This window comes from Malurus melanocephalus, unplaced genomic scaffold (assembly GCF_030028575.1).
Source record: "Malurus melanocephalus ecotype Western Australia unplaced genomic scaffold, MMel_1.1 scaffold_318, whole genome shotgun sequence".
Lineage (NCBI taxonomy): Eukaryota > Metazoa > Chordata > Aves > Passeriformes > Maluridae > Malurus > Malurus melanocephalus.
Genome location: NW_026623550.1, coordinates 649,702 through 666,704, shown reverse-complemented (window position 1 = coordinate 666,704; position 17,003 = coordinate 649,702). Strand labels below are relative to the sequence as shown.

General features: G+C 63.8%; 1 protein-coding gene across 1 annotated transcript in view; it reads right to left on the bottom strand.

Annotated features, from left to right (window-relative positions):
- The window catches only part of CIRBP (cold inducible RNA binding protein), a 15,012-nt gene extending 4,522 nt beyond the window's left edge, over positions 1 to 10,490 (bottom strand). Inside the window, exons 1-3 of the mRNA XM_057377565.1 lie at positions 10,361 to 10,490; positions 7,360 to 7,502; positions 291 to 354 (exon numbers count right to left, since the gene is read on the bottom strand). Of these exons, the coding sequence (XP_057233548.1) occupies positions 291 to 354; positions 7,360 to 7,502; positions 10,361 to 10,490 (337 nt within the window). The remainder of the gene's footprint in view (positions 1 to 290; positions 355 to 7,359; positions 7,503 to 10,360) is intronic.
- Positions 10,491 to 17,003: the final 6,513 nt, after the last annotated feature.

Sequence of the window (17,003 nt, the reverse complement as noted above, 5' to 3'; positions counted from 1 at the left end):
GCTCACCGATGCCCGGACGGTGCGGGGTCCAGAGAACACTTCAAAGCYTCAGCGCAATGTACGGCGAGCCTGGCGGGGCGGCGCCTTATAAACGCCCGCGCCTCATCCCGCCCATCTCATGAATATGCAGATGAACCCCACTGCAAGGCGGGGCGACACGTCACCAAAGCGCTGCCGCCGCTGCACCACCCGATTGGGCGGGATGTYATTAATATTAATGAACCGCGGCGGAGGGCGAGGGGAGGGGCGCGCAAACAAAACCACAGCGTGGCCACGCCYCCTCCACCCACGTGGGGGCGTGGCGCGGAGGACGGCGCTCATTGGTTGCCCGTGAGGAGGCGGGCGGGAGCGCCCCTGTGAGAGGGAAGGAAGTGGAGGCCGCTGATTGGCTGGGGGGCGAGGYCGCCCCGCCCCTTTGGAGGAAAGGGGCGTGGCCACGCTGCCCCAGTTTCGCGCCCTTCTCGCTCTACGGCGGCGGCCGCAGACAAAGGGGCGCCTCAGGGGCCGCCGCCATCTTGGGCGCCGAGCGCTGCCCCCGGCCCGGCCCCGGCGGCTCCTCCCGCTGCGGCCCATCCGGTCACCGCCCCGCTCAGGGGACCYGTCCTGTCCCCGCMAACCGGCCCCCGGAGCGGCCGGCCTCCTCCGCGTCCCACGGGGAATGATCCCTTCAGCCGCCTCCTAGTGTTGTCCCACACGCACTTGGGAGAGCCAATGCAACAAAGTTTCCTTACAAAATAAAAGGTTTTCGCTCAGCCCATYTTCTATTGAAATCTTCAAAAGCCCACCCCGAGGTTTGAGGAAGGTGAGAATGCTTTCAGCAGTAAAAGGTTCCGTTTTGAAAGAGGAAACTGGCAAAGCCAAAGACGTGTCTCAGTGAGAGGCTACACAGCTTTGAAAGGCCTAAAAATAAAAACTTTCAGTGTTTCATACAGTAATTACAATCTCACSTAGAAAAGTGTTTGGAAACACTGGAGAGGAGACGCACGTGAAGAAATAGATTGGAGAGGAGGAGATGGATGGGAGGGAACAGCAGTGTGAAGAAAACAGAGGAAGGAAATATGGTAAGGACAGGGTTATGGTGTCACCATGTGTGTCCTGTCCAGAGCCCGGCTGCACGGAAGAAAACCCCTGGAGTACAGAAATCACCACTCTCTGGTGACCAGAGAAAAGGAAAAACAAACCACGGRGTGATGCAAAGAAACCTGCCTGTGATTGCTCTGTGATCACCCATTCCCTGCCACCCAGAGCGTGGAAATAAGGCTTTTCCTCCCTGATTTGTTATKATTCCATTGGGATCTGCAGGAAAAGGGCTGTTTGTACACAGGATATACAATAATTATAAAACCCAGAGGCACCACATTAGTGGTTTTTTTGAGCTTACAGGGCCACAGGGACAGGATGCTGCCACCAAAGTGCTCAAAAGCACATTAAAAAACACCAATATTGATGAYAGACCAAGCCAATATTATTATTTTCCTACCATGAAAAAATGTACTCACTTTCCTAGGCCCAAAGAGGCGAGGAGACTCATCTGCTGTTATTGCAAATTGATTTTTGCCCTTCAAGAGAGGAAAAGATCCCGGCCCTGCAATCACAGGCGCAGCATTTTGATTAAATTAGAGACCCATTAACGTGAGCKTCTCTGGTCCGTGATGAGGGCGGAAAAAAGTGACCTTGATGCACGGAGCCATTTCCCAGCCTGGGATGCTGTGAGAGGAGCAACGCTAACCCTGCTGCAAACCTCGAGGGACAAACAGTGGGATTCACTGGGATTTTACTCCTCAGACATGTACCATGGGATCTGGCTGGGAGCAGCACTGGGAGCAGCCAGGCAGGCAGCTCACCTGGCAGGTTGCACCAGTCTTTAGGGCAGTTAATTAAGCAATGAAACAGCCCAAGATTGACATCTTTAAAGGAAACCTCCTGCAGCAGCRGGGCCCTGGCCAGGGGTCCCAAATAGAGACGCWGAGTTCACTCCTGTGTGAGTTCCARCCCTGAGCACYCRCGGGTGTTTTYYCTGGCTRAGCCSCAGTTTCTGTCACCCAGAGCTGGCTGTGAGCAGGGCTGTGGCTGCAGTGACCCAATATGGCAAAAGTGCCGGCACTTCCTTAGGGAGTGCAAATATCCGCTCCAGAGCGGAGCTCTGTGTGTGTTCAGGTGCAGCCATGGGAAATCGTGAATCACCAGAGGCTGGAAGGACCTCACGGATCACCTGGAGTTGTTTCAAGCAATCCCTCCACACCTGACTGATGTTTTTTTCACCCACTTTKTAAAGCTTTCAAGGGCAGAGGCTGTAGGACCAAACATCCTGTTAATGCAAATCTGATTTCCTGGAAGTGCCGCCCATCCAGCAGCGCAGCAGGGATAGTGCCACATGGAAATGCTGTGGGGGAGCTGTGATCGGAGTTGTGCTGCCCTCCTGCCCCCACCCCGTGCCATTCCCACATCAAAATGAACCTTTCTCCTGCTTCCAGCACATCCCACAGCCGCGCAGCTCCTTTTACAGCGCCAGGGGCTCTTCTCTGGGGGTCCCCACCTTGCTGTGGTGTTTGTAGGGACTTTTCTCAATCTCTGCACTCACAGCCCGTTTCCAGGGCACACAGAATYGCCCAGAGCCATGCAGCAGCCAAGCCCAAACCTGCTCAGCAGCCCCAGCACCTGCTGGAGAGCCAAGGGCAGCCCCCGCCCCGGGCACTGCTCTGATGAGGTTCCCAAATCCCAAAGCAGCTCCTCCGGTGGTGCTGCCGCGGGCCAAGCCTGGGGAGGGGAATGCCCTGGGGGAGGACAGGGCAGTGGGTGCCACTCTCTGTGCTCTGGGGGCTGGGAGGGAACAAAAACATCCAGGCAGCCCCCAASGTTCCTGCCCTTGAGCCTCGGCAAAGCCCCTGGGACCACCCTCCCTGCTGCCAGGCGCGGCGGAGGGGGAGCTCTGCACGCCCCAGCACATCCTGCACGGYGCAAGAGCCGCCTCCTCTGCCTTTGTTTTTGCTGGGATTGCAGGAAAGGAGAGAATRTGAGGCTGGACTGAAGCAGGGTTTATCCCTGAGCCTCCACCCCATTGATCACCAATCCTCTGGCTCCTTCCTGGTTTCCCTGCAAGATCAGTTTATACCACGAGCAGGGAGGTGCCACAGGGAAGGCACACGGAGTTTTCCCAGCACGTTGTCCCTGGCACGGGAGCCCTCACTGTTCCCAGCACGTCTGGCCTTAGACCTGGAAGCAAGGAGCAAAACACCAAACCAGGGCTGGATTAGGGAACTGGCAGTCCCAAAGCGCCCCAGGGAAAAGAATATTCCCTCCTCCCTTACTACTGTCCCTGAGGGAGTTGCTCATCCAGCTTTGCAGTTGGAAAGAAAAGCCCTGACGCAATCCCGCCGTTGCCATGGCGAGGAGCGCGGCCGCTGCGCTTCCCTGTGACCGGGATTTACCGGGTTGTAGGACAAAGCCACGGGGAGCGGGGGGACAGGATCCGCAGGGGTAAGATCCGTAGCGAGTTGGGGAGATCGGATCCACAGAGAGCGGGGGGATGGAACCCACAAAGTGCAGAAGGATCCAGAGGGAGCAGCGGGATCGGATCCACAGCGAAAAGGTGCACGAAATCAGGGTCGGCACATGTTGCCCTGAGGGGGGGTCACAGCAGAGTCGGGATACCCAAATTGGAGAATTAGGAAATGAGCTGAGGTCAGCGGGGATTTGAGATCAGAGATACCGGCACATCCAGCTGGAGTCGGGGGGGATTCAGAGCTGGGAAATGCCGGTGCACTCCTATTGAGGTCAGGGGGGATTCAGGGTTGGGAATGCCGGTGCACCCCGGCTGAGGTGAGGAAAATGGTGAAAATAAGCATGCGGTAACCATGGTAACCATGTAACTGCCTTGGCGCTGAGCAGCAGCTTTATCAGAGCTGGTRCTTCCCAGCTAGGTTATGGAAAAGCAAATCCTGTGTGTCAGACCATTCCTACCTGCCCAAACACAGCCAAATTTAGAAACAACTGCACCAGGCATCTCTGGCAGCGGCCCCATCACCCCTCACGGGCCACACCAAAGTGTTGCTGTRGGATTTTCCCCCTTTTCCTCCAGCTCACCAGCACAACATTCCAGCCACKGTCACACATCAATGCTTTTCCAGCACAGACCCTTCACCTCCCAGCCCTGYCATACTGGAGAGCCCAGCCATGCCATGGGCAACATGGTTCAGGGCAGCAGCACCGTCCCCTCTCTTCCCACGGGATCCAAAACTGTCTGTAAAACCCAGGTGGGGGCTGCCCCAGCTGCTTCCTTGTGGGTGGGCTCTCCCCTACATCTGCCAGGGGTCCCTTGCATGGAGGGCAGCTGCTCTGGTGTGGGAAAAGCAGCRGCAGCAGCAGCGACGTGCARTTTCTCGCTCCCACCTTCCCTCCTGTCACCCTCCCGGCTGCATTAAGGACTCAGCTCGGTTATATAAGCGCTCATTAATCATCATCTAAGAGTATTTGCAGCATTGAGTTCTTAAGGGCAGGAGATGCTACCCAAGGACAGGACAAACAGCCTCTGACCGCCTGACACYGAGCAACCTTGTGGGACAGAGGGCTGGGGACACGGGAGGGGTTTATCACAGTCTGCAGGGCAAAAGCTGCCAGGAATCAGGAACATGGTATCCCTCCCYAGCAAGGGGTAAAGTACACACAGAGGGGGGCCAGCCCAGGTGTTGACGGAAACTGGAGCTTTTCCAAACCCTTTGGGCTCATCCAGGAACTCCCTCAGGCACTGCCTCATGTTGGGGTTTGCTGCCACGATTTGCAGTGGGGCTGGTGGTGTCACAACCCCCCATAATCCCATGTAGGGTGGTGTTTGGTCCAGCTCCCCAGAACCCCGGTGTCCCCCCAAGAGCCCTGTGGCCCCCTTGTTCCCTCTGCTCCTCAGCAAATCGCTGTGTGCTGCTGTTTTCCCTGCAAGGGCACGTGAATCACCTTGAGCCCCACAGCCCTCCCCGAGTGATTTTATTGCCATCGGCACGAGGGCCGGCCCAGCGGAGCGAGCCGGGATCTGCGGGAACAGCCGCGATTGCAGAAATCCCTGAACTGCAGCATCAACGTTTTTTTCCTGCCCAGAAGGTTCCCGCGCCCTCGCATGAGCTCATCCTGCACCGTCCCCTTTCCGCGCCTCCCGTAACCCAACCTCTCCCAGCCCCGCGCCGCAGAGCAGGAATGAGACACGACAGCGGAGCAGATTCTTGGCTCCCTGGGTCACTCTCTCTCCCCGCGCTGCCTCTCGGGAAGCTCCAAGTCATGCGACTCCTACTCCTTTTTTTCCCCTTAAGGTGGGGAAACGAGTCGGGAAAGTTCCCCCGCTCTCCCCCCTCGCGCTGATCCGAATGGGGGCAGGTAGAGGCAGCGTCTGTGCCTCCAGCAGCACCACACCTGCCCTGGGAGCCGGGCGTTCCACAGGGAAGGGCCGGATCCTGGCACTGCGCAGRCTGGTGCCACCCAGCACAGCCGCCCTGAGATGAGGGAGCGATTCCTGGAGCGAGGAGCTTTTTGGGGGGCTTGGGCAATGCTCCTGCCAGAGCATCCAAGACCCCCAGCGCCCATCGGGGTGAGCTGAAGGGGAGCGGGGGCTGAGCTCCCCCCTGCCACATCCCTGGGATGGCAGTGCCACGTAGCCCCGCGCCGCTGGAAATCCTCCTCCCACAATCCCCAAAAGCKCTGGAAGCGGCAGCTGGCTGCTCCCAGCAGCCCGGAGCTGCCCCAGAAAGCTGAGCTCCCCCGGCATCGCTGCCGTGCCGGGAGCTGGACGTGACCTGCTTCCCAACGCAGCGGGATGGAGGATGGGATGGAGCTGCAGGATCCACGCCAGCCCCACGCCCCCGAAAGCAGCGGGGGCCACCAAGAACTGACACCAGCMCTCCCCAGGCTGAGCCGCTTCCCCATGGCTTTAAAAGCCCAGAAAATGCTTCATTCCCTCGCGGYTGCTGCATGACCCCATCCCAACTGGGGGGGGTGCAGGGTGGAGAGGGATTTAATCTTTAACACCATCTCAGAGCCCACTCCCCTTCTCCCTCACACGGGCAGTCCTTCACCCCAGCCCGGGGAGTTCTGCTGTGGGCCGGGGGSTGGCAGAGAGAGCTGCCATTGTTCGGCACCCAGAGGGTCCCRACCGCGGCCCCCCGGCAGCGTCCCACGGGGCCCGGGGTGCTGAGCGCTGCCGTGGCCGTGGCAGCAGAGGGCAGCCACGCTACACGCACCGATCCTGCCCACGCGGCACCGCACGCGTGTGCCCGCACCGCTCACGGGTGTGCCACGGCCACGCTCTGCTCGCTGCCAACCCCGTGCCACCCCGTGTCACCCCGTGTCACCCCGTGCCCTGGGGTCCTGCCCGCGTCCCCCCAGCTCCTGGTTGCAAACGGAGCTGATCCTGGCACCCAGCACCCCTCAGCACCCCACGATCCCACCAGCAGCAGCATCGGGCTCTGCCCACGTCCGCAGGGTTGAACACGTGTGGCCGCGGCAGACGTGGGCTCCCCACGTGGACCCCCAAGTGCAGTGGCCGTGGGTGGCCTGGCCGGGGGTGCAGGGAGAGGCAGGATCTGCCTGGGGACGGGCACTGCCTGCCCGAGTACCTCCAGGCTCACGCAGAGCTGCTCACAGGGTTTAAGCCCGGGGTCTGTGCTGGAGGCAGTGGGTGGTCCCAGAGTTCTGTGCCCCCTCCCCCAGCTCCCCATGTGCACCAGAGCCCCCACCCCACACCCAGCCCAGACCTCCAGCAGCCCCCCCAGTGGGGTCCCACTGCCTGTGCGGTGCAGTCACCAAACACTGCTGGGACCCCCAGCCCCTCCCTGGGGCCGTGCACACACGTGGACACACAAACACAGAACACACATGTGCAGGAACACACACACACTCATGGGTACCTGCACCCCATACCGGTGCAGGGGCTGCTGTCACGTGTGTGTGGGGTCACCTGCCCACTGAGACCCACACGTGCACGATGGCACACCGGGGTGTGACAGTGCTTGCTGAACCCAGCACTGGRCAGGGAGGGTCAGAGGTGGTGGCACTGCGAGGTCCCTCTGTCCCTGAGATCCCCTGTCCCCAAGTGACCGTCTGTGGCATGGTGAACCCCATGCCGCCAGTGCCTCAGTTTCCCTCCTGGCACTGCTGCAAGAAGAACCAGACAGTGCCAAGGGCCCCATGAACCAGTGCTGGGGTCTCTGAGTCCCCACAGTCCTGCACATACAGAGCACACGTCAGTTCTTGCATGTATGTGCACACCCAGACAGGCATGCACACTCAGCACCGGCACCGCACACACGTGTGCAACACACACCTGGGAATTCACGTGTGTACAATGCCACGCGTGGATCCAGCCAGCCCCCCTCTCACCCCGCCGTGGGCCTGGGCCCCTCGGCAGCCCCGCACCCGCTGCGCCCCATTGCAGCGTCGCCGTGGCAACGCTCCAGATTTATCAATGGAGACACTGCGGAAGCGCTCCGGGGGAGGCGGGAGGGAGGGGTGTTCTGTGGGAGCTGGCGGGGGACAGACGGACAGACGGATGGCTGGGGGGGCTGGGGTGCAGGATGGGCTGTCACACTCGCAGAGTGATGCACACGCGTGTGTGGGGGTGCATTGTGCACACACGTGTGTGAGTGGAGCTGAGATGAGCGTGGCTGTGTACTCTGGCTCTTCCTTACACACCTTCCCCAAGGTTTTCCCACCCCCTGGGGTCTGGCGGGGGGCTCTGTGCCCTCTGTGGGCACAGGGAGAGGGTCCTTGGTGTGGCAGCTGTTCCCTGCCTGCATCTCTGCCTGATCTCGTGTCCTTGTGGCTGCTGACAGCAGTGAGGGACACAGCCAGCAGCTCCCAGCTCCAAAGGGGACCAGGGACAATCCAGGAGTGAGGGACCCTGATCGCAGGGAAGTGCCAGGCCAACACGTACCAGGGGTTGCCAGGGCTGCGGGGTTCCCCCTTCCTGGGGAAGTGCTGCTTGTTTCACATGTGGGCCGTGACTCAGGCACCCGACTCTATTCCTGTCCTGTCCCTGACTCAGCATGTGGCTCCAGGCAGGACACGCTCACGCCGGTCCCACAGACTCACCATGGGGAAGGGGAAGCAGCTCAGAGRCTCCTGGAACAGTAACATCCCCACCCAGTGTGGGCTCCTTGCCCTGTCCCCCACAGCAAGGCAGGAGCACTCAGGGCACCTGCACTGACCCCGAGCCCTGCARCCTTCGGCCTCACAGGCTCTCCCTCCTGTCTGAGGCGCCTGGATGCCATGGGGATGGGCACAGCTGCCCACACCCTGCACCCAGCAGGGATCTTCCCTGCAGCTCTTGCAGGAAGGGCTGGAGAGGAGGAGATGGGGATGGGATGGCGGGTTCAYACCAGCTCAGCACTTTCGCAGCTCTCGCCAGCCCCGTCACACCCGGCTCATCACATGCCTGCTCACACCCACCCCCCGCACCCGCCCCGGGCCCCCRGCCAAACCCACAGCAGAACGGGTGGAAAAAAAATCCAGTAAGCGACTGACCGTTTTCCAGCCTCACCACAAAACATTCCTGACGTTCTGGCTGCGTGTGTGCACGAGGTCCCAGGTCACACTCAGATTTGCTGGCAGTGGTGGCACAGTCCCACCAAGGATTGGGGACATGATGGACACTGTGCTGGGACACAGCATCACTCACAGCCCCCCAACAACAAACACACACTGGCTGTGCCCTGGCTGCAGCAGGGCCYGGGGAAGTACTTTTGGGTTGAGAACACACAGAATGGGCTCAGTGATGGGACCTGCAGGTCAAGGGCTGCAGGACAGGATGAGCCAGAGCCAGGCAGGCAGCTGCCACCCCAGAGCTTGCTCCCAGCCCAGCGGGCACAGGGCCAAGCCACAGGGTGCCCAGACAAGCCGGCCATGCTGTGAGCTGGGCAGTTCCCTATGGCTGGGTTTTACACCTGCTGGCCCAAGGAGAGGCTGTGGCACCACCCCAGGTGAGAGTGGACCTTGGAAATCCCCGTATGCCAGAGCCAGGTGCCTGCCCAGCCTCGGCCACTGCAGCTCCTGCAGGAAGGGCAAAAGGCAGSTATTTGGAGATCCCTGCAATCATCAACACCTTTCAGCCTCTGCTCCTCTTCTGGGACCCTCAGGTCTATCCTGCTGGCTGCAGGGCAAGGGTGACCTGTTCATTTGTGTGGTGGCACCGGTGCCGTGCCCACGGTGGGGGATCAATGACCAGGGTGCACCGGCAGCTCCTCGGTGCTGGGGCGCGGAGGAAGCTGCCGGCACAGCTTCACACGGACTCGCCTGTTTGTTTGTTTAACACATGAGTCATTCCCYGATCACGGTGTCCCCGATCAAGGCGTCCCCGTCCCCGTGTCTCCGTGTCCCCGTCCACACCTGCCTGTGCTGATTCACCACYGGCCATGACCCCTCAGTGCCACCTGCCCCAGTCCTACCGAGGGGCTGCAGCCCCACAGCAACACATGGGGTCGGTTCAGGAAGGAAAATGCTGCCGTGCTCAGCAGCTCCTGGGTGAGAGCTGGGGTTAGGGAGGTTTGGCTCAGGGCAGCAGCAGCAGCAGCAGCAGCACCGTGTCGGGTCATGGGTGGTGACGTGGGGCAGGAGGCCACAGGCAGCGTGGGCAGAGTGGGTCAGGGCGAGCTCGGCAGAGCCAGGGTGGCTGCACCAGTCATTGCGAAAGTGAATCTGGYGAGCGGGGCCTGGGAACGGTGAGCAGCGAGGGGGCAGCTGCTGCACCTTGCTCTGACTCACAGAGGCTGCCCGTGCCACGGCACCGCACCTTGGGCACTCGGTGGCACCGCCAGCACAGCGCCCTGGGCACTGCTGTGGCATGGTGCTCCGGGCATCACATGGCACCACTGATCACCTCCCTCTGCAGCCACCTGTCCCCTGCCCAGGTCCACAGTACTTCCTGCATGATCTGTGGCACACCCAGACCCTTGCCCAGCACTGGGCTGGCAGCCAGAGCAGCTGCAGAGCCCGATGCCAGCGGTGGCTGAGCGCCAGGGGCAGGTGGAGCTGCATCCACAGCCCAGATCCATGGCAAACCGGGGCAGGTGGAGCAGCTCCGGCCCCCCGTGCAGAGAGGAGCCCCTCGGGCTGGAGCTCGGGGCAGCACCTGGCACCGCTGCCCGGGGGTGGCACAGCCGGAGCCGCCCCAGACAGCCGGGAAACGTGCCCCAGCCGGAACCCCGCACCCAGCTGGGGCAGGAGCTGGGGCGTGCGCGGTGCCACCCCGAGCCCGGGGCATCCTCCTGCTGCACGCCTGGAGGCACCGCTTCCCAGCGACCCTGCGGTCCCCACGGCCCAGGAAAGGGGCACGTTCCTCTAGAACGGCTCCGAGCAGCCCCACGGGGACCCCCAGCACCCCCACCCGCGTCCCACCGGGACGGCCGCGGGTCCCGCGGGCTCCACGTGGCCGCGATGGCCGGAGCGGCCGGGGGGTGGGGAGCGGCAGGAATCCAGGACTGAGTCACGGCTTCCTCTGCGAGCCCGTGAGTCATCCCGGCAGCGCCAGGCGCCCGGGCCCGGCGTGCGGAGCCCGCGACGCGCACACGGCTGCATGTGAGGGCAACCCCCGCGGGTAGGGGGGCCCTGCACACCCGCCCCGGCCCGGGGATCGGTGCAAACACACACACGGATGGGCCCGAGCACCAACATACGTGTGCATACACACACACACGCGGGCTCTCAACATTTGTGCATGTCCTTCACATGCACAAATTCGGGAGAACCCATCAGTGCAAAGCACAACCATGACAGGATCCGTGCTCAGCCCCATGCCCTGTCACACTGGTATTTTGTTCCCTGGGCTGGAGTACATCTGTGGGGTCACCTGTGGGGCTGGAGCAGCAGCTTTTCCTSCACCTGTGGCTGTGGCTCCTCASTCCCGATGCCCTGGAGAGGAAGAARAGGCCGTGGGGAAGCTTTGTCCAGCTGCAGCTTCCCACTGTGCCCCTGCTGCATGCCAGAGCTTTGTGCCACCACCCACACACTTCCCTGTGCAAACGGTACCCAGGGCACCACATCTGTCCTCCTCACACAGCTACACCTGGGGTGCACAAAAGGATGGCAGCAGGGTCTGCACAACCCCTGCACACACAGCCGTGGGTGCACACGTGTGACCTGCACCCACCCTCACACGCAGGACTGGGACACCCTCTCTGCCAGCTCGCATCTGCTGGCACTCGCTGCACCCCGCCCCTCTGGGGGGGTCCCCAACACTCTGGTGGGTGTGGGGGGAGGAAATTGCACTCTGCAGAGCCGGAACGCAATGCCACGACCACAGAGACGGGGGTGGGGTGGGAGTGTGGGGGGGGGTGGGGACGGAAGGTCAAGGTTGTGCTGCGCCAAGCCCGGCCCACGATGGAAACCGCCGCGGCCGGGCTCCTGCCCCAGCCCGGGGGGACGAAGGGGGGCCGCCCCCGCCTACGTGGCAACCGCTGCCCGGACCTCGGCGGGGCTGAGCCGGCCGGAGACCACCCCCTCCCTTCCCGCCTGCAGCCGTGCGAACGAGGGGACCCCCGGGAGCAGCCCCCCGGGCTATTGTCGCCAGGATCGTCCCCACCCCACACACACAAACAGGGGCACACGGACCCCGGAGCGGCCCCGGCCCCCCCGCGCTCCGGCAGTGCGGTGGGAACGGGAGGGGGGCGTTGCCATGGTAACGGGGCTCCCCGCGCGCCGGGATGAATGGGCCGGGAGCGCGCGCGATCTATGAATGAACGAGCGGGGCCGGGAGCGCGGAAAGCCCGAGACGGAGTACGGAGCGGAGCCCCGCCGCCAGGCCGAGCCCGCCCCCCCCACGAGCTGGAACTCGCGGGGTGCCCGGTGCCGTCCCGCTCCCTGTCCCCCAATCCGGGCCGGGTTTTGCCGCCGCGGCGGGCAGGGGTCCGGCGGGTCGGGGGAAACACCGGGCTCGGATCCGCGGGCAGAGGGGAACGGGGTAGGGACCGACAGTGCCCCCGGCCCGGGACAGCCCCAGACTTCGGCGCCCCGATGGCCGGGGGGCTCCAAAGCTGGACCCTACCTCGTGCACCCCCGGCCTGGGTACCCCAGGGCCGGCCCTGGTCATGGGTGGGAGCTGCACTCCCCAGGGGACCCAGCCCCGGGCTGTCTCCGAGGTACCCAGGACACAGCGGGGGTATCCCGGGGGGAGCCTGAACCCCTCCGTGCCCCTTCCCTGCCAGCCGCGAGGCCCCAGCCCTGCCCAGCCCGCCTTGACCCCCCACCTCCGCCCCTGTAAGCGGTTCCCAGAAGGCAGGATGGGAGGGGGGGCAGGATGGGGGGAGCGGGGCGGGAGGGGGGCACCGCCTCATCTTCCCAGCAGGGTCTGGGTCAGCCCTGGGTGTCACCGTCCCCCAGGACAGCCCGTTCCCAGCACAGGCCAGGGGCGGGGAGGGGGTGGGGAGGGGGCATTCCTGGGCTGCCTGGGGGCTGAGTCACCCCCGGCCACCGCGGCCACCGGCACACGCAGAGACACGCCACGGCCACACACGCAGCGTGTGCACGGAGCAGAACACACAGGGACACACGCGTGTGGTCGGGCACAAGTCCCATACACACACGAGCGTGCAGATTCACGCCGCGCCGCCGCCGCCACCACGCGCTTAGGGACACACGATTGAGCACACGCGGTGACATAAGTGAGAACACGCAGTGACACACAGAGCTTTGGACACGCAGAGTCACAGCATCCACTCTCAGAGACCATGCATACACACATGTGCACACACATGCACACATATGCACACACATGTACACACACACACATATGGATTTGGGAGCGCTGCAGGCACATGCCCCACTCAACCCTCCCCCCGCACAGCACAGCCAAGAGCTGAGCATCCTCCAGCCGTGACCAGCGCATTGTGGGGTCTCTCTGCACCCCGTTCCCGGGTGCTGGAGGCCGGGGGGCTCCGGGAGGGGGCCCGGGAGCCGGTTGGCGGGGGCGTGCGGCCGAGCGTCGCCGGGGCTGCGTCACCGCGCTGACGCACCGTCGCTACCTGTGGGTCCCGCTGCTATAAATAACCCCGCGCACGCCCCATCTGCCGCTCGAACCGTGCGTTGTGCCGGGGAGGGGACACCCCGCTCCGTGCCCCCCGCGMCACCGGGGCGCAGATGGCCCCGTGCCAGCCCCGAAAATCTCAGCGGTGGCCGCGGGTGGCACTGTGCCACCTGGCAGGGCCTGGGCTGGCAGRGCCAGCGTGGACGTCACGAGAGCTCCTCGAGGTCCTCGTAAACACGGTGACGCACCGGCGCTGCCCTCTGGCCCCGTGTCCCCACCAGCCCCTGTTTGCCCTGCCCGGGGACACGGCGTGGGGACGAGACCCCCGTGGAGCTGGGGTCACACAGCGGGTCACCCCTCAACCATGCCATTGTCACCAGGGCCATTTAAGCACCATCCCCCGTGGAGGCCAGCTGGACGGGGGCTGAGCCGCTGCCCCCTCCCACAACAGCTCASCTGAGGGATGCTTTTGGGGGATTCTCCAAAAGGAGGGGACAAGGGGGATTTGGGGTTTTTGTTGCTGGCAAGGGCAACACCAGTGCCGGTTCCCAGTGCAGCTCCTGCGGCTGCTCCGTCCCCGCTGCGACCTCAGCCCCGGCGGGTGGGAGTCCGCGGGGATGGGATGGGATGGGATGGGCTGGCGCCGCGCCCCCGGCCCCGCCGCCCCCGTGATGTCACCGCCCAGACACGCCGGGCTGCACTGGCCGCGGCTCCCGGCCAGACGGGGGGAGCCGGGGAGGCCCCGGGGCCGCGGGGTTGGACAGGACACGGGGGTACCCCCTGCCCCGCGATGGGCTGTGCAAACAACAGCCACGCGTGTCCGGCTGTGCTCCACGCGTGTGCACTGCACACCGGCTGCGTGTGCACTCTCACAACCCAACCCAGGGGTGCTCAGCCTTCCCTCGGGGACCCCCCAGACACCCCCGCAGCCGGGGCTGTGTGCACACATGTGCACGGTGGCTGCGAGCTCCCCGTGCACACGCGTGTGCAAGGGCCCGTGAACACGTGTGGGTCAGTGGGAGGCTGTGGGGAGCGCCGTGGGGCCGCGGCCGGCGGGTGGGGTGAGACATTCCTCACGGCGTTTGTTATTTTATCTGGTTCAAAGTCAGTTCCTGGAATGTTTTTAATTCCAGGATCCATCCCCGCGCCGGCAGCTCCCGGCCCCCCCCGCGGCCGCCTCTGCACCCCACACCGGGACTGCCAACCCACCGCCCGGCCCCACAGCAGCACCGGGGCCCGGTGTGGGGGCTCAGCCCTTCGGGAGCCTCTGCACGCTCAGGGACACACACAGAGCACCCATGGGTGCCCCAGCCTTGCCCGGCACCCCAGAACCAAGCAGCGGGGGGACCGTCTGCAGCCCCACGCGGGGGCCTGGGCTCGCCCCCACCCCACCCGGGACCCCGCTGCGGCAGACGCCGTGTTCCCAACTCGTGCCAGGGACACGCGGCAGCGCGTCGCCCACCCGGCGTCTGGCACCGCCGCGCCAGCCCCGTCTCTCGCCCGCTGCCAGCGCCGGGCGCAGCCGGAGGGATTCCAGGGGGCTCTGGGGCTCCGTGATGTACCCCACTCCACAAAGAACCTGGAGGCGGTCTCTCCATCACCCGGGCACGGGCGCGTTTGCAGGCTGGGGGTGCGGGCAGGCGCTGCGGGGAGGCCGGGTGTGTTTGCGGGGTGCAGGGTGAAATGGGTGGGTGTGCAAAGGCTGGGCGTGCAAGGATTGACGCGCAGCCCCACGCATGCCTGCGCCGGGGTGTGCCCGGCACCGCGGGRCCGCGGCGTGGCCGGTGCCGTGGGCGTGCGCGGGGCCCGCGGGTGTGCCGGGAGCCCTGCGAGCTGTGGGTGTTTCCTGGCGCACCCTCTGCGGCAAGGGCTGGGCACAGGGACAAGGGGGGCAGCCGGTCCAGCTGTCCCCACCCACCGGCAGTGGGTGCTTGGACACACACACCTGTGCACGGACACGCCTGCCCGGTGACACCCACGCTGTCCCCACAGCGGCCACCGCAACACAGGCACAACGCTGGTGCTGTGGATTGCTCCATACTGGGAGCACTGGGATGAGCCAGCCTGGCAGCCCCGGGATGAGGGCAGCGAGGAGGAGGATCCAGGATGGGCGTGAACCACCCCGGACACCTGGGCTGGGCAGTGAGGGGGGCTCTGTGCCCAGCCCCGTGTTATCAGCAGCATCTGGGGGCCCTGGGCGTGCTGATGTCACCCCATGATGTGGCACCCCGTGTCCCGGCGTGCTCTGCCGTGCCACAGACACCTCCCACGCCTGCCTGGTCCGTCCTGTGCCGTCTGGTGYCATGCCACGGCTTGGGGGCCAGGTCTGTGCCACCTCACACCCTGCAGCACCCCCGGGACCCCCAAACCCTGAGCTGAGCCCAGAGGAAGGAAAGCAGCTGTTGGGGACCCCCCGAGGATGGAGCGGGGGTGTCCCCAGGACAGCACCCGCAGGAGGACTGTGTGAGTGTCCCCTCCCCGCGCTGGCGCTGTCMCTGTCCCTGTCCCTGCGCRCACACGCGTGTGCGTGTCCCCCGYGTGCCCTCCCAGCAGCGATTGCCTTACAAGGCTTCCGTGTTGCTCCTGCCGCGGTCGGCGGCTCTTCCCTTTGCCAAATTTGGCACGGGCCAGAGGTGTCGGGGGGGGTCCGGGGGCTGTCGAGGGGGGGGCCCGAGGTCTGTTCTACCCGAAATGACGTCAAAGCGGGGCGCGGGGTGCCCGGTGCGGCACAAGTCACCGCAGGAACCTGAGCTGCTTCCGTTCCCGCCCGGCTTCCTCCGGCGCTCGGTTGCTCCTGCGGGGTTCAGGGTCCGGCCAGCCCCACTCAGCCCCACACTGGGCCCCCGGTGATCCCCACGGGAAGAGCCGCTGGCCTCCGATCCTATCTGGGCGGTGCTGAGTGCCTCGTGGATCTCCGGTTTGTTCCCTGTCCCCCAGTCCCTGGGGTGCAGGGACAAAGCTGTGACACGGCAAAGGGGACATGGGCAGCCACTGGTGCCCCACTCCCCAAAGAACAGCCCCCCAGCTCAGCGCCCAAAGAGGAGTCACCCCGCTCCAGGTGTGCCCGGAGGTAGCAGTGTCACCGTGTGGGGGTGTCCCAGCCCACAGTGTCCCCCCACCGCCATCAACACCCCGACCCCCCAATCTCCATCTTCCTTCCAGAGACCCTGGGGGCTGCACTAGGAGGGTTGCATGGGTGGGACGGTGCTGACACACACATCCCCTGGGCCACCCCCACCCCATGACCTTCCCCGGGGCATCTMCAGGCGGGGAAACTGAGGCACGGCCGCATTCACGGCCGCCAACCCCCCCGCCCCGGCCCGCGGCCACCCCGGAGTGACGCAGGAAGGAGGGAGCTGGCAAAGAGCTGGCACTCACGGCCAGCCCGGCTGGTGCAACCGGCCCAGCTCCTCCAGGCAGTGCCCGGTGGGACCAGACCGGGAGCACCCAGTCGGATCAGCACCCACGGGCCGGGGTCTGGCACCTGGAGAGGGCTGAAAACACCCCAAGGGGCAGCTCCATCACCCCCCTCCTTCCTCCTGCAGATACACACAGCTACAGATCCCCCTGACACTGACAGAGTGCCCAAATGTTCCCCCTGTGACCCCCACATTGACACCAGACACTGTTGCATCCAGACTGCCCAAATTTATTTCAAAAATAAAAAATAAAATATTAAAGACCAAAAAAGCCTCGCTCTCCCCCCGCCCCCCTTTTCCCCAAAAACACACACAAAAAAAAAAAAAAAAAAAAAAAAAAAAAAAAAAAAAAAAAAAAAAAAAAAAAAAAAAAAAAAAAAAAAAAAAAAGACTTTTACAGACAAAAAACACGTCACGTGGGGGCTCTATTTGCACAGATCCTGACGGAAAAAAATCCAAGTCGGACAAGAAAAAGGATCCTACGGCCTATGAAGACTATGTCAGTATTGGCTCAGTCGGGTCATTAATGTCTATAAATACCGGCCCCGCGGCCGGGACCGAGTTTGGGGTTATTTATTCAGGTTTTTTTT